This window comes from Herpailurus yagouaroundi, unplaced genomic scaffold (assembly GCF_014898765.1).
Source record: "Herpailurus yagouaroundi ecotype Mexico unplaced genomic scaffold, PumYag 139, whole genome shotgun sequence".
In the NCBI taxonomy this organism is placed as follows: domain Eukaryota; kingdom Metazoa; phylum Chordata; class Mammalia; order Carnivora; family Felidae; genus Herpailurus; species Herpailurus yagouaroundi.
In genome coordinates, this window is record NW_024412394.1 from 74,749,254 (window position 1) to 74,768,503 (window position 19,250).

At 37.7% G+C, this 19,250-nt stretch overlaps 1 protein-coding gene across 4 annotated transcripts in view; it reads right to left on the reverse strand.

Annotated features, from left to right (window-relative positions):
- Positions 1–19,250, reverse strand: part of ROS1 (ROS proto-oncogene 1, receptor tyrosine kinase) — a 124,346-nt gene that overhangs the window by 31,382 nt on the left and 73,714 nt on the right. For all 4 annotated transcript variants that reach the window (XM_040474472.1, XM_040474473.1, XM_040474475.1 and 1 more), the window contains exons 30-39: positions 18,676–18,908; positions 18,412–18,588; positions 14,679–14,847; positions 13,827–13,944; positions 10,024–10,214; positions 8,140–8,223; positions 5,006–5,141; positions 3,579–3,741; positions 1,843–1,907; positions 783–912 (exon numbers count right to left, since the gene is read on the reverse strand). In XM_040474472.1, coding sequence (XP_040330406.1) covers positions 783–912; positions 1,843–1,907; positions 3,579–3,741; positions 5,006–5,141; positions 8,140–8,223; positions 10,024–10,214; positions 13,827–13,944; positions 14,679–14,847; positions 18,412–18,588; positions 18,676–18,908 — 1,466 coding nt within the window. The remainder of the gene's footprint in view (positions 1–782; positions 913–1,842; positions 1,908–3,578; positions 3,742–5,005; positions 5,142–8,139; positions 8,224–10,023; positions 10,215–13,826; positions 13,945–14,678; positions 14,848–18,411; positions 18,589–18,675; positions 18,909–19,250) is intronic.

A 19,250-nucleotide genomic window follows, 5' to 3' on the forward strand; every position in this document is an offset into this window, starting at 1 on the left:
AGTGTGACCATGGAAGAGAAAGCAAGGAACTGGATGGATGGTACGAAGGAGGAGATAGGAAATCAAGAATTCAGTTCTGGCCAACATAAGTTTGAGATGCCCATTAAAATCCAAACAGGGGCAGCTGGGTGGCTCAGTCTGTTAAGCGTCCAACTTCAGCTCAGGTCATGATCTCGCAGTTCATGAGTTCCAGCCCTGAGTAAGACTCTGTGCTGATAGCTCAGAGCCTGGAGCCTGCTTCAGATTCTCTGTCTCCCTCTCTCTCTGCCCTTCCCCTGCTCATTCCCTTTATCTCTCTCTCTCTCTCTCTCTCTCTCTCTCTCTCTCTCTCTCACAAATAAATAAAGCCATTAAAAAATTAAAACAAAATCCATATATGCCAACTGGGTAGGGACATACAGTTCTCAATAAAGACATAAGGGGTTGCAAATATCAATTTGGGACAGACAGGCATATAGATAAAATGCAGAGAAAGATGTGCCTTTCCAACTCCACACAATCTCTGTTCTCCAGAAAACATGATTCTGGCAGTGAGGTACCTATTTTCCCATTAAATACTAAATAATAATATAAATAATCAATAATCAGAAAATGCCAGAAGTTGGCCCAGGATTCTAATTGTCTTATTCCAAATGAAGGAAATACAAGAATTCTCTCTACAGAAGTCTTCAGAGGTTCTACCATCAGCCCGGATTGAATCAGCCTATTTAATTTAAATACATTCAGCAGGAAATTATAGAACATTTGCATTACAAAACCAATACCGGGACCCCATTTCCTACCTTTGTCATCCGGGCTTTACGCAAATAGGTAAGAAGGTCTCCTCCTTCCATCAGTTCCAGGATAATGTACTGGGGTTCATTCAGCAGACAAACTCCAAGCTGCTTCAGAATGTTGGGATGGTTAAATTTGCTAAAAGGTGGAAAGAGACAGACAGGATGTTGTGACAGTAACAGACACCCTGGCTGAGAGCCTTTGGGAAATAGAGCAATTCTTGATCGTTTCCTCCAAAATTCCTGTTGTTGTTGTTGTTCTCTAATAAATGGAAGTCTCCTTTTCCCAGTACTGTCCTGTGTGCCTGCCTTAGAGAGATGATACGGCAACCCCTAGTGGCCAATGCATACCGATAGAATAGGGTGATCTTTAGAAAAAACGTTTATATGAACTATTTCATGTTTTGGAAAAGAAAGTAATTTTAACTAGTATCCTTCTTCAAAAGATATTTGAAAGTATTACCTTTTGGGTCATCACAAGTATGGAATGTTATTCTCTTCCTTTTGGAGAAGCAAGTCAGACATGCAGGTTGGCTTCAACCAACTTTCTCAATGCGTTGAAGCCAGTAAGCCCTGACCTGCTGATTAGAACCCACAGCATGGATCCCATAGACCACTGCCTCAGGCCATCCCTTTAAGATGCCTCTGAGCAGTTTTCATGACCAGCAACTGACTCTACCCTTGAAGACAAGTTTACCAAGACAGAGGATATTTTCCCTGACATCGTTGTACTTAGAGCTCTCCCTTCCTCCGTCTACTTGACCCATTATCACACGGTTCAAAGAACATAAGCATGCTTAAAGCTAAACAGCTTCAGAAGTCACTTGAACAACACACTTCTTATCGAAGGTAAAAGAAGAGAAGACCTTTTGCCTGAGGACTGCCTTTTGAAAGACTGGCTTCTGTATAATACTCATCACTACAGACTATTTATGTTTAAACTTGAGCCATGTTTATTTTGGGCATGATCTGTTACGTCAGGTCATTTTGAATGTTAAAAATTTACCAATCGGATATAAAAGCTTGCCACTCATACCAAGGAAAAATTAATCCAGAGCTTCCCCGATACCTCATCAGATGTGCCTCTTTCAGGAATTCAATCTTCTCCTGGTCTGTGGAGCCCTTCTTCAAAGTCTATGCAACATAAAAAGAAGCCAGGAATCAGTATAGCAGACATTTCTGTGCTCAGTGGGTTAATGGAGACCATCTTTGTTTTGTTTTGTAATATTCACCCTGACAGCTGGAAATAGATCATGGGTAATACGTGCGCATGTGCTCTGTAAACTTAAAGTTAGCCGGTGTTATACCCAGTGTTCACGTGAGAAAATCTGACAGATAAATGATTGAGTATCACTTAAACAAATTCTCTCCAAAATGTAGACATTTTTGCAAATTTGGTATGTAGGTCAGTTTCTTGCTTTTCAAAGTTTTCTACTCAATATCTGTTTCCCCCTGCATCCTTGTTAACAATACCCAATTTGTTTCTTAGAGGCTTGATGCCCAGTCCCAAACAATTGGTCTAAGCTAATCATGAAAATTGTGTTTTGTGATTCTCCGGCCTTCCTTGCAAATAGGGGCAGTCATCCGACTCAATTCCTGTCAATGAGGTATAAGGGGAAAACTGCTAAAAGGGGAAAGAAGCTTGTGGAAAACTTTCACTTTTTGAACATATACGTCTAACGTTATCCTTACCCTTTCCCTTAACCTGAATGAAGATGTGATGCCTGATCTTTGGCAACCATCTTGGGACCATGAGGCAACACACATGTACAAAGTCAAGAGAATTTCAGATTTACTGGTTCTGACCTAACACAGTACTGCACAAAGCCAGCAGTCCTCTCATTAGGTGAGAAAAATAAACACTTGTCTACACCAGTTGAGGCTACAGTAATTTAAGTCCTTTTAGATGATATCATTTGGAAGTGGAGAAGATTTTGCTAACTTTTCTAGTTGTATAGCCCACCCTCAAAGCAACAAATTCCTAAAAAGCAGTGATTAGGATATTGCTCAGTTCCATAAAGGATTCATCAGCCCTCAATCAAAAGGTTTTACACAAATATGAGAATATACCCAGTGCTTCCTTAAAACTACATTAAATACACCATGATGAATAACCGTATAGTACAGTGGTCAGCAAACTATAGCTTACAGAACGATTCCAGCCTGTCACCTATTTTTGTACAGCTTGAGATCTGAAAATAATTGTTAACTTTTAATTTTGTATTTTCCCAGCTTTACTCAGGTATATTTGATATGTTACTTCTTCAAATGTTTGTGGGAAAAGTAAAAAAAAAAAAAAAAAAAAAAAAAAAAGAATATTTCTTAACACATGAAAATTATATGAAATTCAAATTTCAATACTCATAAACAAAATTTTACCAGAACACAATCACACTCATTAGTTTACGTATTGACTGGAGCTGCTTTTGCACCGCGATGGTGGAGTTGCATAGTTAAAACTGACACCAAATGGTTAACAAGCCATCGTTGTTTACTATCTGCCATAGAACCTAAGACACTGAGAAGGTGCTTTTACAACCCCCATTCTCTTATAAGTATATTTGCAGGGGAAAACTGCCTGCTGAGTCTTAGCAAATTAGTAACTTTAGAGGTAAGTGAATTACAGGGCTTATGTAAGAAATGGAAGAAAAATTATAATTTCTGGAGTCAGGCGTGGACTTCCACCTTCTACCAGTTCTCTTTCCAATTAAGAGCACTCATGTTTTATTATTATAGTTTCATCCATGGTAAATTCATGTAGATATGTTGAGCCAGCATGTCAAGGAATTAAAAGATCCACGTTACCTTCACTGCTACTTTGGTTTCTCCACTTCCAGCCCCTAAGATGTCTACTGCTGTCCCTTCATACACTTCTCCAAAGGCCCCGCTTCCCAACAGGAGACGCAGAGTCAGTTTTTCCCGAGGGAAGGCAGGAAGACTTTCAATCTCCTCTTGGGTTGGAAGAGTACTGGAAAACAATATTTTTGGTTTCCCAAAATACATCTGGTTTACAAGTTGGTGTTGGTGTCAGTGTTTGAGAAATAAAGAGTATGAGAAAGAGAAAGAGAAATCTCATGACTTTGCAACATTGTTCTATGTAATATAGCAATGTGGAATTTTGTGTTTCTATTCCTTCCCTATTCCACCAACCAGAATATTCCTTCCCTATTCCAAAACACAGACAGAGCATGTCACTTCACTTCTAGGCACCGTTATCTTGATAGAAACATGCATATGCGTGCATTGCCTCAAGAGTTTTAACTGTAGTTTGTTTGGTTAAAGTTATGAGTTATTAATTTCTTTGGGTTATCAATTCATGTAAAAAGCTATTGCAAATTAGTAATAAATATATTTGGGTTTATGAGCCTAAAAACTTTCATGTTAACTATTTCACACACCTGATCTCTTATGTAGAACAACATTTAGCATGACCACAAAAATCAACTCTTTCTCCATAAGGTTAACTTTTAGAAGCCAACTCTCACCTGGAATATTATGAGGGGGAAAAATTGTGTGAATTTAAAATGCTTTGAGTTTTTGAAACAGAATCTTGAATATAGATTTGCGGAGTATTTTCTCCAGGAAAAGTCACCTCTGAATCACTAATTTAGATCGCCTCTGGGTCTACTTTTAAACTTCCATCTTTATGTCTGGAATTATAAATTTCAAGGCCTATGACTATATAATTCTTTTAGCATAGGCCATAATATAGTGTCTTGTATAAACCGCAATATAGTGTCTTGGATAAAAAGACATTTAAATATTTTCTTTAACTAATGACAGCAACATAAGTTCAAATTCAACGATCTTAAAGAGCTTTTGTAGGCAATCACCATACAACGTTTGAAAACAGATTAAGATTGACTTAACGGCACAGGCATGGGACCCTTGGAGTTCCTCTCTTCTAGTTGCCTCCAGTTGAACCAAGCGTGTTACCATCTGTTCTCTTCAATACAGTATTTATTTCCTTATTTCATTTATTTTTTAACTATGTGATAAAACACTGGAAAACAATGACATTTTGATGATCTTCTTTACACTAGCATAACCACATAATTTGCCATCCATCTCAGGTCACATTTGAAAATGGAAGGGGTTGTTATTAATAATTATGCCAGAGTAATGAGCATTACTCTGGACAGGACCAGGACAATCCTGGGATCCATGAGCACTCTCTTTATAGTTGCCCAGTGTTCTCTAGGTGCCCCATAATGATGGCCCCGGTTACATACTGTATCGCATAGCAGGCATTAGCCAGTCCTACTCCAGCGGCCAGCCCTCGAAGTTCAGCCAACTCTTTGTCTTCGTGTATGAGACCTATCAGCCCTTCCGTGGGAGTTTCTTGCTTCTTTAATTTTCTATGCCAGACTATAAAATAAAAAAGGACATAATTTACAAAATGAAACATTGCTTTATTTCTGAATAAATGTTAACAATACATTTGAAACGTTTAGATGTAAGAACACCATTGATAGGATAACAGAAATTTGATTGAAAAATTTGTCCAGAGCAGAAAAACAAATTAAATCTAGGTAGAAAGACATATAAAAACACATAAATTATAGCACGTCCCTTCTTACCTTGTGTCGCAAACCAAAGCTTAATGCATTTTTTATTGCTGTTATAAACAAGTTGAAGTCTCTTAATATCAGAACTTATTTCTCAAAATCACCCCTAAACTAGAGTCAAAATAAGGCAAAACTAATTTGCATTATAATTATTAGTGAAACAAATTTATATCTGAGTCCAGATATGTCCAGGTTATACTCTTAGAGTAGATCTGAGGAACACTTTCAATATAATGGCATGCTTTTTTTTTTTCAGAGTACAAGAGTTTACACCATTGTTGTTCATATACACATACTCAAATATACAGGAAAAACTATTGCAATAAAACTCATCAAATATAAATTATCTTCCCTAAGCTGTGAAATCATGGATGATTTATATTGTCTTCTTCATACAATGAGCACATATTATTTTCATAATCATAAAGATAAGTGATTTTTGGAAGATTAAAATACAATTATAAGGTCAACCATCTATACTAGAACATTGGCACAAAAGTTGAAAACAGCAAAGATGTTTTGTAAGATGATCGTTAAAGTCTGAATTTCATTCCAGAATAGCTTCTGTTTCCAACAGGTTAGAGTTTCGTTCAAGCGAAATTCCATCTGAGGGACCACATGGGGGAAAGATCTTAAGTACCTTTGCCAATGCAATTTTTCAAACCTGAAAAGCTCTCACTCCCCCCCTTCATTTTTAAAGGCACAGCTCAGGCCCCCATCCTCATCCTCAGCGATGCCTTCTAAGACCTCTGCAACTCTGCTGATCTCTCATTTACGAATTTACAAGACCACTTGTAGCTCTCAGTTAGCACTTCTATGTCAGTGTCCAGTGCATTTCCTGTACTATTGCCTTTTATATCTCACTCTTTATAGTTTCACACAGGTTATGTCTCATTAAACGGCAAGCTGCCATGATAAGCAATTGCATTTTACAACTTATTTCCCTCTGCTCCCAACATGAGGCTAATGTTGCATGTTAGATATGACCACTCACCAAAGCGAAGGCTGTCGATGTTTATTTTTAAATACTTGCTTCAATTTTATATTTGTAAGTACGATTGCTGAGAGCCCTCCGCCCAACACAGATTTTTAAACAATTGCCACTTCTCATTATTTTAATAACTCAATCTTTTCTCATGCACTCACACACTCAGACTAGTCAAACCACATGCACTGCTGCTAAAAGCAAAGAACCAAATTAGCTTAACTGTACTACAAAATTCGTAAGTTCCAAATAGAATAGAGACCTTTAAATCCTGAGAAAGTCAGATATCCATGGGATGTCTCGAAAGCACAATATAGGTTGTCTGAAATTATCTCATGCTCACCCACTAAAGTTATGGGTTTAAACAGTGGTGATGTACAGTAGGCAAGCAAAGGTCAGATGAAGATTCTTCCTGTAATACTCCTTCCCCGTAGGAAAGCAGACAAGCAGTCAAGCCTATATGCCAACTGCCAAATATACTACAGCCGTACGTGTAATTCTGGAGGGGCCGGCTTAGTGGCACTAGCATCAGCTGTGCAATACTTAGACTCCCTGGAACCACAGGTTAAGATCCTGGCAGGGTCAGCTGAAATTTTTAGCTTTCCAAGTGAGCTAAAGGAGTTCCGTATATTATCTGGGTGGAATCTGTGAAAAGAAATCTCAATTCAAGTTTCAGTGTGCTCTCTGATAGCTTACCACTCCAATCAGTGTGGGGAAAGAATAAAGATTCAGACCAGTTAGTAAAATCCTGGCTTTCTTTATCCTGAGCGCTAAGTTTAGCTTTACGTTGGTAACTTTTCCTTAAACTTTCCCTTCTTTCCCTTATGCAGGAAAAAAACAAAAAAAAACAAAAAACAAAAAAAAACAAGCCAAAGTTTCCTAAATATGTACTTGAGTATTCTTTTCTGGTAAGTATTGTGTCTTTCTTATAATGCTTCAGCATGTCAGGGACTCATAATATTAGTAAGTGATAATAGGATGATATCTTGTAATCCAAACCAGGATATTTGGGGCACTGAAAGAAAGTCCTATTAATGTTTATGCTGAAACAAAAGGAATGATCCAGGATATATGATCACCAAGATAACCCTATAGGCCCAATATTTGACCCCAATATTTCTGGAGTTGTCACTATATTTTCTCATCATTAAACCAAATCTTAAAAAAAAAAATTTAGGACTAGCCCATTAGTATAAAAATGAGTAGAGAGAAACAGCTACCTTTCTATCCACCTAACAAATTCTTCTGCTTTCCTGGTCATTTATAAATGAACAGGGATTTGAAATAAGCAAGTTAGACATCTGAAAGCTAGAGTGGACCCTACAAGTCAGAGATGGGTTATCTGCAAAGGAAGAGCTATTCCTTCCAAACCAGTCTGTCTGCCCAGAGACCCAAACTATCCCAGCAAGGACTGTCACTGGTCTCCTATTAATCCTACACTTTTTTTTTTTTTTTTTTGCATCCAGAGTTATTTTTCTTTTACTTATTTAAAACTATAAGCCACAAAGCACTTGGCATGTAGCCAATCCAAAATACTGTTTTAAAGAAAGCTAAAAGTTGGTGCCCTTATAATCAGTTTTATCTAAAGTACACCATGAAGTATAAGTGCAGATATATTTTTCATAAAATAGTTACTCCAAGAGCAAAAAAACAATTCACAGAAGTTAGTAGTTATGAAAATCTAGTCAAAAGTAACTGTGAAATTTGTGAATTTATTTCATGTGGGAAATACACTAAGTGCTAAATCAACTAAATATGATCAAGTAAATAGTTTACTACTTATATTTTTAAATCAATTTATTATTATACTTACCAAAAATCAATGAGATTATAACAACCAGAAATATTCCAATTATAATAATAAGTATAAAGCTTCTTTCTGATATCCAAAAACCATCTAATAAAATAAATGAAAAAAAAAGTAAATTTGCAGAATAAAGCTAGGTAGTTTCAGATATGCCTGAACCAACTCCTACTAGATTTTTGCAAGCCACTTGTTAAACCACTGGTAGTTTGAAATCACCCACAGAAAAAGTGCTTAATACCACAGGAAATTAAAATCAAGGTTTTGGTTTTGTTTTGTTTTCCAAAGATCTGGTTTACCAATACACCGTTGTTATGTGCCCACCCAATCTACTTAAAAATAGCGGAGGAAAGACCTATAATCTTTTTAATGAATTTGGAACAAAGAAATCTCAATCGTCATATAGTATATAATCAGAATCATTGTTTCTTCTATACCGTCTTGCATTACATTCAATTCTATAGGTGTTAAACTGAGGAATAGAACCATGGAAACATGGTACCTTCTCTTGGTAGTTTCAGTTGAGGAGAGGTGAGACATGTAGGGCAGAGCTTGGCAAACCATAGCCTGTGGGTCAAGTCTGGCCATAGTCTGATTTGCACTACCCATTAGCTAAGAGTTATTGTTACATTTTTAAAGCATTATTTGAAGAAGGAGGAGAAGGAGAAGGAGAAGGAAGGGGAGGAGTAGAGGGAAAAAGGGAAAAAAGAGGGGGATGGAGAGGAAAAGAATGGGAAGAAGAAGAAACAGCAGCCACAGACATCAGATGTAGCCTGCAAAATGTAAAATATCAACTATTTTGTTTTGTTTTGTTTTGTTTTCAGAAAAAAAATTGCTGAGATTTTATCCAGGTAACGAATTATAATACAAATAAGAATGATGTAAACATTATATAGAATAATATAGGCTGTGTGTATGTGAAATGCAATAATTCATCTTGCCTAAAGATCATCAGTTAAGCAACAGCTCTGGGTTCATCTAATTTAGGCCTTGAAGGATGAGAAGGATGAGAAGAATTTCAATTGACAGAAAGCAAGGGAAAGGAAAATCCAGCTAAGGGGTGAATGGTAGGTGGTGGGAACCCACATTCTAGGCTGAGGGAAACAAAAGCTTAAAGACCTAGTGTCATAAAAAGGTTTTTACCAGTATGGCTACAACATAGGGGCAAATATTGAGAACAATGAACATGGAAGGCCTTAAATGTCACACACACAAGTTTCCACTTGACTCTGAAGGCAGTGAACGGAGAGTCGTTTTAGGGATTTCAGAGATGGGTTAAGTGATCCAGCTTGTGCTTCAGCTAGATTAACCATCAGCAGTGTGATTAAGCCTAGAGCACAGACAAGAAATGATAAATTAGGAAAGCCAAAGTGGAAATAAGAAGATGACCCCCCATTAAACAGAAATCAAGATGGTAAATAAATAGAACTTGGTGAAAGAGTAGCGGGAAAATTAAATATGGTATTGAGATTTCTAGGCTCTGTGACCAGACAGATGATATAGCACTACCTACAATGGGATACACAATGGAAGATGAAGATATTGAGGAAGAGTCAAAGCATAGTTTTAGGCCTGTTGTGTAGCAGGTGAGAATATCAGGAAAAGGAACACAAGGCTGGAGCCAGACCAGACTGTGGACAGCCTAGGAAGCCTATCCAGGAACACGGACTTGATGTGCCGGGCATTAAGAAGTAGCTGATTATTACTGAAGAGAAAAATGACACGAGGACACTGATGTTTTAGGAAGATCACATGACATGAAATGAATAGTTCCATAGTCTAGATGATAAAGTATACAGTCATCCAATTCATTTCTGTTGTTAAGAATTCACTTATCTTTCTCTCTGAACCTTTATGTAATCAGTTAGAGCATAGACAGACATCGTAACATACCTCCAACTAATATAATATTCTCACTGATTCCACTATAGTCACCAAATCCCAGATTATTTGCAGCTACCACTCTGAACTGAAATGTTCCTTTCAGGTTTTTGGACTTCCATGTGCAAATACTACCGCAGGATCCATTATATGCCATCCTCCACATTAAATTCTGGTTCTGTGAATCATTTGAAGTACCCTTTCTACAAAAAAAAAAAAAAAGAGCAAAATGGTCAATATAGAAAATATAACAGACAATATATGTGTTGTTTCTAGATGCTCCTGTACCATTTCAGCAACAGAAATCAAGAGCATCTCCTACTGCACACTTTACCTTTGATCTCATTCCTCCCACCCAGCATAATCCTGTAAGACATCCTGGCAATGCATGGAGCCAACAAACTCAGCCCATTGGGAAAATAACAAATAGTGAATGGCCAGGAGAGAGCTGACGAGGTTTTTCCTACTATTAGAATGTATAAACTTTCTTCAGAATTCCAAACACATCAGACAGTTGTTCCATAATTTCTAACCTGGAATTTTTTATACTTTCTTAATTCTCAGTCTCTTATGCCATGTGTAGTTTATGTATACAATAGCTCTGCATAAAATGAAATACAGGACAGGGGCGCCTGGGTGGCGCAGTCGGTTAAGCATCCGACTTCAGCCAGGTCACGATCTCGCGGTCCGTGAGTTCGAGCCCCGCATCGGGCTCTGGGCTGATGGCTCAGAGCCTGGAGCCTGTTTCCGATTCTGTGTCTTCCTCTCTCTCTGCCCCTCCCCTGTTCATGCTCTGTCTCTCTCTGTCCCAAAAATAAATAAACGTTGGAAAAAAAATTTTAAAAAAAATGAAATACAGGACATAAAATTGATAAGGAAGATGTAATAGTTTGAATACCAAAATTATCATTATACCTGAGATTCCAAGGTTTATTTCTTCCATTTTTATTGGCATCTACTCCACCTCAAGTCAACCCACATTATTCTTTATATGAAACATGGAAAGAGCACAAGAGTGGGGCTCAAAAGATATAAATGGAATGGCTTTTAACAGAATCATAGACTGAGGACAAGCTCCAGGCCTTCCAATTATGTCCTGACAATGAAGAACTTTTCAAGTCTGGGACTTTTCAGACAACAACAGTTTTAGGACTTGGTACCAACCCACAGTAAGCTTAGGGATAGCTAGTTCTGCTTCTACAAACTGAGTGGACATCCTGAAAGGGATGGGAAGGCTCAGCCCTTGAAGGACAGGGAAAAGACAAGAACTTCAGGAGGATCAGGGCAGCAGAGTTGTTCACAACTGTTGCCAGGAGCTAAGTGTCCTAGGGACCATCCTGCATAAGACTCTTTATACAATGTCTTTGTACATTTTGTGAAGTCTTATGTTAGGCACTGGCAATTTCATCGTTCAATTCCAACAACTCTGATTCAAAGGAAAGAAACACTTAAAAATTCATAAAATGGCTCTTCACAGTTATTGGCCATTGAGGAAGACAAGAAAGAATTCTGATATTGGTTGAGAATCTTCTATTTATAACACACCATACTGATGCTTTTTATTTCATTTCCTGTTGTTGAGTTTTCACAACAACCTAAAGAGGTAAATATCATCATCCCATTTTACAGTTGATAAAACTTAAATTAAAAAAAAAAGAGTAAAGTAAGTATTTAAACACGGTACGGGGTTGAGTAGTATCCCCCAAAACTTACACCTACCCAGACTTTGTGAATGTGACCTTGTTTGAAAATAAGGTCTTTTAGATGTAAGCAAGTTAAGATAAGGTCATACTGGATTAGGGTAGGCTTAAATCCAATGACTAGTGCCTTCTTTTAATTTTTTTAAGTTCATTTTTTTACTTTGAGAGAGAGAGAGAGAGAGAGAGAGTGCAGGGGGTTGGTGCAGGGAGAGAGAGGGAGAGAGAGAGAATCCCAAGCAGGCTCTACCCTGTCAGCCCAGATCCCAGTGTGGGGCCTGACCCAAGAACCATAAAATCATGACCTGAACCGAAGTCAGATGCTTAACCGTCTGAGCCACCTAGATGCCCCATTGACCAGTGCCTTCTTAAGAAGAGAGGAATATAGGCACAGATATACACAGAGAACACCATGTGATGACAGAGCCAGAGTTGGAAGTGATACATCTGCAAGCCAAGGAATACCAAGGATTGCTGGGAAGTCTGGATCACCAGAGGCTAAGAAGCAGCAAGGAAGGATTCTTCCCTAGAAACTTCAGAAAGTGCATGGTCCTACTGATACCTTGATTTCCGACTTCAAGTCCCCAAAACTGTGAAAGAATAAATGCTGTTTCAAGCCACCCAGTGGTGGTACTTTCTCATGGCAATGTTAGGACACTAATACAGTGTATTCGGCTTCCACATTCACACACTATCACTATGACTGTACCACCAGCAAGTACCTAGTGTATACTAGTATCCTGACTGAAGAAGTGACTTTGAGATACAGCAATTCATTCTATTATTATCCCATTATCCCTGTCATGAGAGTAGAGGCTTGGGGCAAGAAAATGCAAAGAATGTATGGAGTTCTGCTCTTCAGGAGTCACTGAAGGGAACACACTAAACGGGTCCTAGCAAGACAGTGGTATGGGCTGGCTGGCGAATATAATTAGAGTCCCAGACCACCAACACAGTTCTGCAGATCAGAATGCATTGGACTCTGCATGAAAAACAGTAACAGAATTTACAAGAAGGTTTCAGTTAGAAATATGGCCAGTGTAATCCTCTGCCATGAGCAGGAAAATTTTTTAAGGTTATGGGAATGTCAGATCAAGATGGAGCAAAAATAGATCTAAAGCTCAAATTGCCAGGACTATAATTATGGAAGTGACTTTTGTCCTTGGAACTTCTTAAAAGATAGCTTCATAGATCCATGAGAGGAGTGTCTGTGGAATTTGGAATTCTCCCCTCAAGCTGGCATGAAATCAGTTCATCTGAGCCAGTTACCATTATACAGAGCTCCCCATACTGGCCAGCTCTGAGGTTGTACATGTTCACTAGCTGCCTGGTTTTCATTGAAGGCACGCTTTCAGACCCTCGGGCACACAGTGCAAGTTATACTCTTCACAAAGGATAAAGAATCCAGTGTAACCTATATAGTTCAGACCATTTCTGTGCTTGACCTGTTTTCACATTCTGAAATATACCTGGTTCACTGCCAGTTCTCACCAGACGTTATTCATCTTGCTAAAACAAATTATCATCAGAAATTTGCATGCAAGGGGCGCCTGGGTGGCGCAGTCAGTTAAGCGTCCGACTTCAGCCAGGTCACGATCTCGCGGTCCGGGAGTTCGAGCCCCGCGTCAGGCTCTGGGCTGATGGCTCGGAGCCTGGAGCCTGTTTCCGATTCTGTGTCTCCCTCTCTCTCTGCCCCTCCCCCATTCATGCTCTGTCTCTCTCTGTCCCAAAAATAAATAAATGTTGAAAAAAAAAAATTAAAAAAAAAAAAGAAATTTGCATGCATACCATCGTCTAACATCAAATATCAGCCCTGTTTCTTGGACAGAATAGAAATTAAATAAATATTAGCTGCACGTGCCAATGACTGGATTATTTCCATAACGTTTTGACAAGTAGTTGCAGATTTCTGAGAAGGATGACGTGATCTCCTTCTGATCGGAGTGCCAAGGCTGACCACTAGGCATTGGGCAGAGAGCACAATGGTGCACTGAAGATCCTTAAGCTAAAGATCCTTCATATTTATTTATAAATATTGCTAATTTTGATCTAATAATACCTTACAATTAACCACTTAGCTCTTTGTAGTTTACAAAGCACTTTTGCAAACAGACATACCTGACCTCAAGGACATAGTACATAAGCCGGCTTCCATTATCTTCAGCTTTTTCCCACTGTATTGAATCTTTACTCCCCTCTAATAATTTTGGAATGCCTGGTTTACTTGGGACTCCAGCTTTGGAAACATAAGAAAGTACTGATTGGTACGTCGGAAGTAGAAAATATTCTGCATAACATCTTTCCACAGAATATATTTACTGAGAGGAAAGTCAAATACATTAATGAAATATTCAGAAATATTCTCATATGAGTGCATATTTTTAAGTGAGTATCTGAAGTTTTTATTAGTGATGGATTAGATGGACCAGTGATAGGAATAACAGTATTATGTTAGCTCACCACAAAATGAGTGATGTGAATAAAGAAAACTGTAAATTTTGGAGCATTTTCCCCTTGATTCTTACAGGGATCAACTTGGAGTTACGGTATACCTTTTAAAACACTCATTAGCATTCTTTTTAGATTTTTAAATTTTTAGCATCTAGAATACAGTAGTCAGTAAGTTAATATTTGTTGAACACTCAACCACACCATTTAACTTTTGTTCTCAATGCAAAATGTCACAGATAGACAAGAAAGTAGAGAATACTGGAAGGTGGAATCATCTTGCTCAGTTCAGGATTCTGCAAAACCTGGTATTATCTCAGTATTATCTCATTAGTGCCTGTAAAGACTCCGGATTCTTTTCAACTCTTACCTCAAACTCTAGAAATAATTTACTCCTCTTCAAAAAGAAAAGAAAAGAAAAAGGTTAACCTCTAGCATTAGTGAAATAAGTGATAAGAAACTCATTGAGAAACTTACAGGGCTTTTTGAGTATTGAGGATTATTGAGGCTATCAGTACTCACCTTTTGTCTTAAAGCTTTCTGGGAGTGAGGTGCTATTTTCTCCTGTCCTATAAACCACCACTATGCGGATGTTATAGGACATATAAGGTTGTAGATCTGTGATGCTACAGACATAAATAGGGCCTTGGATGCATGAAGTGTTCACATGGTAAAACTCATTATACTTCCACTGGAAAAAAGAAGTCTCAATTAATATTTTTGGTGCTTTAAGAAAACCTTCTTAAGCATAGAAATTCACAAGTCTATGGCAAGCAATTAAAAATTTAAATAAAATTTATTTTCAATTAAAATAAGTGCTCCTTTATGAATGTTTGATCCCAAACATTATCTCCACCACTGACCGCCATTTTAAGTTTGTGACAAGCTATAACTGACTTGAATAACAGTTCTTAGGATGAGTTCAAGGTGGGACAGGCACCTCTTATTACATAGATGCCCTTAGGGAAGATCTGGACCTTAGCTTTTTGTTATCTCTCCTTGGAGACACCTACATTAAATTAGGACGGCTGAGAATGCAAATCCATAGCTGAGGGACCATGCTGGATCAAAATAATGACATTTTCAATTCCATGGAATTGTTAATTTCAAAATTATAATGTTTTTACACATTTTGATTCTATCAACAGGTCTACAGTGACTTATAAATTAAAACATGTAGTTTTTCCCTTCAAACTCTTTTCAGTCTAACCAGCGTTCCTTATTTTTTATACATATGAAGTCTAGTTCCCTAAAAGAGGGAAATTTTTGTCTATCATCATTCAGTCACTGAGTAGAAATGTTAGAAGTTAAACATAGGAAATCTTACTTTAATTCCAATGTAGATACTGGGTCTCTAATTATAGCTATCTTACACTTTCTTTGTGCATGGCTTTTGAAAAATTTGTGTATTTGGACCCTTCATGTGTTATTTCAAAATGGTGATTTTTTTTTCAATGTACAAATAGGGAAAGACAGAGGATGTGGCATTTTGTCAAGGGTTCTTAGTGTATTTTCTCCAGTAGAGTTTCCTAAGAAGGTCAGTTTCCATAAATAAACCTTACTTTACATCTCGTTTTTCATTTAGCACTCACAAGGTCACATCATTTCATTGGATGGACACTTTGTATTAGTTTTCTATTCAACTAGGAATGATTCCTACAGCACCTTCAAGAAATAGACCATTTTTAAACCAAAAAAAAAAAAAAAAAAAAGAGGAAAATGGGAATGGAAGGAATGAAAAAAAATTAAAAAACAAAAATGCTGATGTCCAGGCCATTGCCTGCTAAACTCATAAATGTATCAATCCTACTAAAACATACAGGCTAAAGAAACAGACGCATTGGATCCCTAATATCTACTCTGAACTGAGGGAAAGAAAGAGGGACAGACAGACAGACAAATATTGATTTCTACCTCAAAAATTTTAGCCCTTTGTGATCCTGCCTCCTTAATAATCTGCTATATAAACTACCTTAAGTGAATAGATGGCCCAACATTCCATACCCTCCAGAAATTATCAAAGCTCCTTGGAAGGTCAGATGTTTGACCAAGGGTTCTGCTGGAAAACAGTAGACTATTGGCCTTACCACAGCAATGAATGTTCTGGGCAGACCACCAACTTGGGGAGGTGCCACAGCTACCCCAGTAAATCACAGTGGAGTCAAGACCTTCCACTTGTTAGAGGCCAACAAGTGCAGGAGTGAAAGCTACCACAGAGAGATTTGAAAATTATTTGGATGGGGGGTGAGAAGGAAATGGTGCAGCCTATCATGTCTCAGAGACCAGAACTTCAGAAATGTAGGAATTTTCCTGGACAATTGAGAAAAACTCAATTTTAATGCACAACCAGGAAAATAATTTACCAAAATGAAACTACTTGTTTCTTCTCCTTAATCTCAAATTAAATATGTTCTTCTTCCATACACTGTTGTGATTTAAAAAAAAATCTATGGAATTTAAGACCTAGATAGAAATTTAGCCTTGTGCTTTAATTCCTTCATTTTCCACATAAGGAAAATTTGACAGAAAAGATGAAAATTGGAAATTTATCTTTTTCTCCTCCTTTCTAAAAAAAAAAATTCTTAATTAAAAAGACACATATTCACCCTTATCAGTCCCCTCTTAGAGTTCCAGTATGGAATTATACCATCATTCCCAGGTATCCTATCTTTATGAGATAGGTTCAAGTTGCTCTAAAGATATAGAACTTTCTGACTGGAGGTACTCATCAACCCTCTCGGAACACAGCCTCCTACTGTGCTCATCAGTTAGTACTTGTAGATGGTCACATGTGATGATTACTGTATCCCACATTTTCAGCTTCATGATGTTCTAAGTGGTATATCTAGAACATGTTTTCAGCAAGTGTAGGGGAAGTTTTGAAACAAACAAAAAAAACTTTGTGTGAAAGTCACAAGGACTGAACCAGACAGTCCCAGAACTCTGTCCTTCTCCAAACTTTGAGGAGTGGGGTAGGTGTCTTAGTGACTCACATTCCTTCCATGGATAGCACCCAAGTAGGACTGCTGTAGGATGAGTCAACCCCTGGGGCTCTTCCCTGCCTGGCTGGTGATATCTGACTCACTATGGCATCTGTCTGGATCTCCGACTTCTCATCAGTAACAGGAGGGGCTTAGAGTCACCAGCTATAAGGTCCTTCCCCATCACATTTCTTTGATGTCAGAAGTAAACTTCACATCCCCCACTTTGCCTTTAAACTGAACTACACTGAGCTTCCTTAAATAGATGTCTAATAAAAGGTGATCCTCCAATTTCTCCAATCTAACTGCATTTTTATAAGATGACACTTTTTTAAATAGGCAGCAAATCATCACAAGCACGCTTGATGAAAAAAGTCCAATAAACTACAGCTTTTGGTTTTATGAACTCGACATTCACTATTGTTTCATAGTTTTCATGGATTTTATCTTAAAAATGTAAGATCATAGAAAAAAATCTTACATAGTAAAATTTAAAAACATCCTGGGAAGCAACTCCATTTTTGAAAAAAAAGCGAGGCCATGACTATACTGATTTGTTTTTGTTACAACTGAACAAAAGATTCCTAACCAAACTTTATGAATGTAGACACACAAAATAAATAATACTGAAAATGAAATGTAGCAATTCTAAAAAATAATCCATTTTAAGTGTATCAATACAAAAATCAACCTAGACTTTCCTCAGCAGTGAATTAATTAGATTAATTGATATTTGAAATTCAGTGGATATTTTTATATTAGTTAAAGCATGGAGAATTTTGGATGAAGAACAGTTTAAAGTTTATAAGCCAAGATCCAACTGGTTCAGAATAAACTGGTCTTATATTTTACTTCTCTCCTGTTGCTATACAGCCTTTAAACGGTTGAAAGAACATTTCTAGACAAGGATTTGGGTTTTGTTTGCTTGTCCATTCCTTTTCTTTTTCTTCATTGGAAATACCAAATTGCTGGACACTAGACAGCCATGCTGATAACATCTAAACTAAGTAAAATATTATGAAAACCAGTAAACCGTAGCTTATAACCCTTTCCACGGAGCCTTTTAAGAGCAACCAATGTCTCTAGGAATTCTTTCCATCAGAAATGAGTCTAGATAGATTCTGTAAATGGCAAGCCAGCCTAAATCAATGAATGTTGTCAAATATATTGTTGGTTTATACAAGAGAATACTCTAGAGATATGAAAAAAGGTCTTCTAATTTATCCCATAGCACAAAACATAGATTTGCATTAAAAGAGTATGGTGAGATCTACCTTCTGGAGTTCAAACCAAAATCTGATGAGGTTAACATTAGATGGAGCCTTCCATTCTAATTGCAAACTAGTGTTCTCTGGAACCAAGGCACAGGGTTTCTCTGGTGTGTCAAACATTTTGACAGTGACAGGATGACTCTCGGCACACCACATTTCCTCAGCATGGCAGGCCAGAACCTTTTTGTAAAAAAGAACAATTGCTTAACCTTTTCGGAACCTTGCACTTGAGCATGGCAATAAAAGTGCCCCATACACTTACTATACCTTTAACACATACGGTTTTCCACCAGATAGTCTAGTAACAAGGAGAGAGAGTTTTCCATTTGGATATTCACTTTGTCTTAGAGGAGTCTCTGGAATTAGGGCCAGATGTGAGATTTCCAGCTGATAGCGAACTGACTCCATAGGTCCATTTGGCTTGTGAGATTCTTCCCAGGATACAAGTAGGCGGGTGTCTGACTGCACAGTTGTGTTAATGAGCCTAACTGCTTCTGGCACTGAAATAAATAGCAATGCATGGTAAGGGATATTGCATCAGCACTGAAAGATGGAAGAAGGAATGGGGTTCTGGCTGAGGAATAATCATATCACGTGAGCAGAACGAATGGCCAATATTCTAAAGGAAAGCCAACCTCTTATAAAATGGCAAGTTAACAGGCTGCCTGAAAGGCTCTTGCTTATTTTTGCCTAACGACTAAAGCATTCTCTGACTCCAGCTCAATGATATGGCCAATGATGATGAACAAACCAATTCAGATTAGTTTTGGGAATGTCATCAGAGACCTCTGAAAGAAATGGTGTGACCTCAAAATAATCACCACCTCTCAGAAAACCTTTTT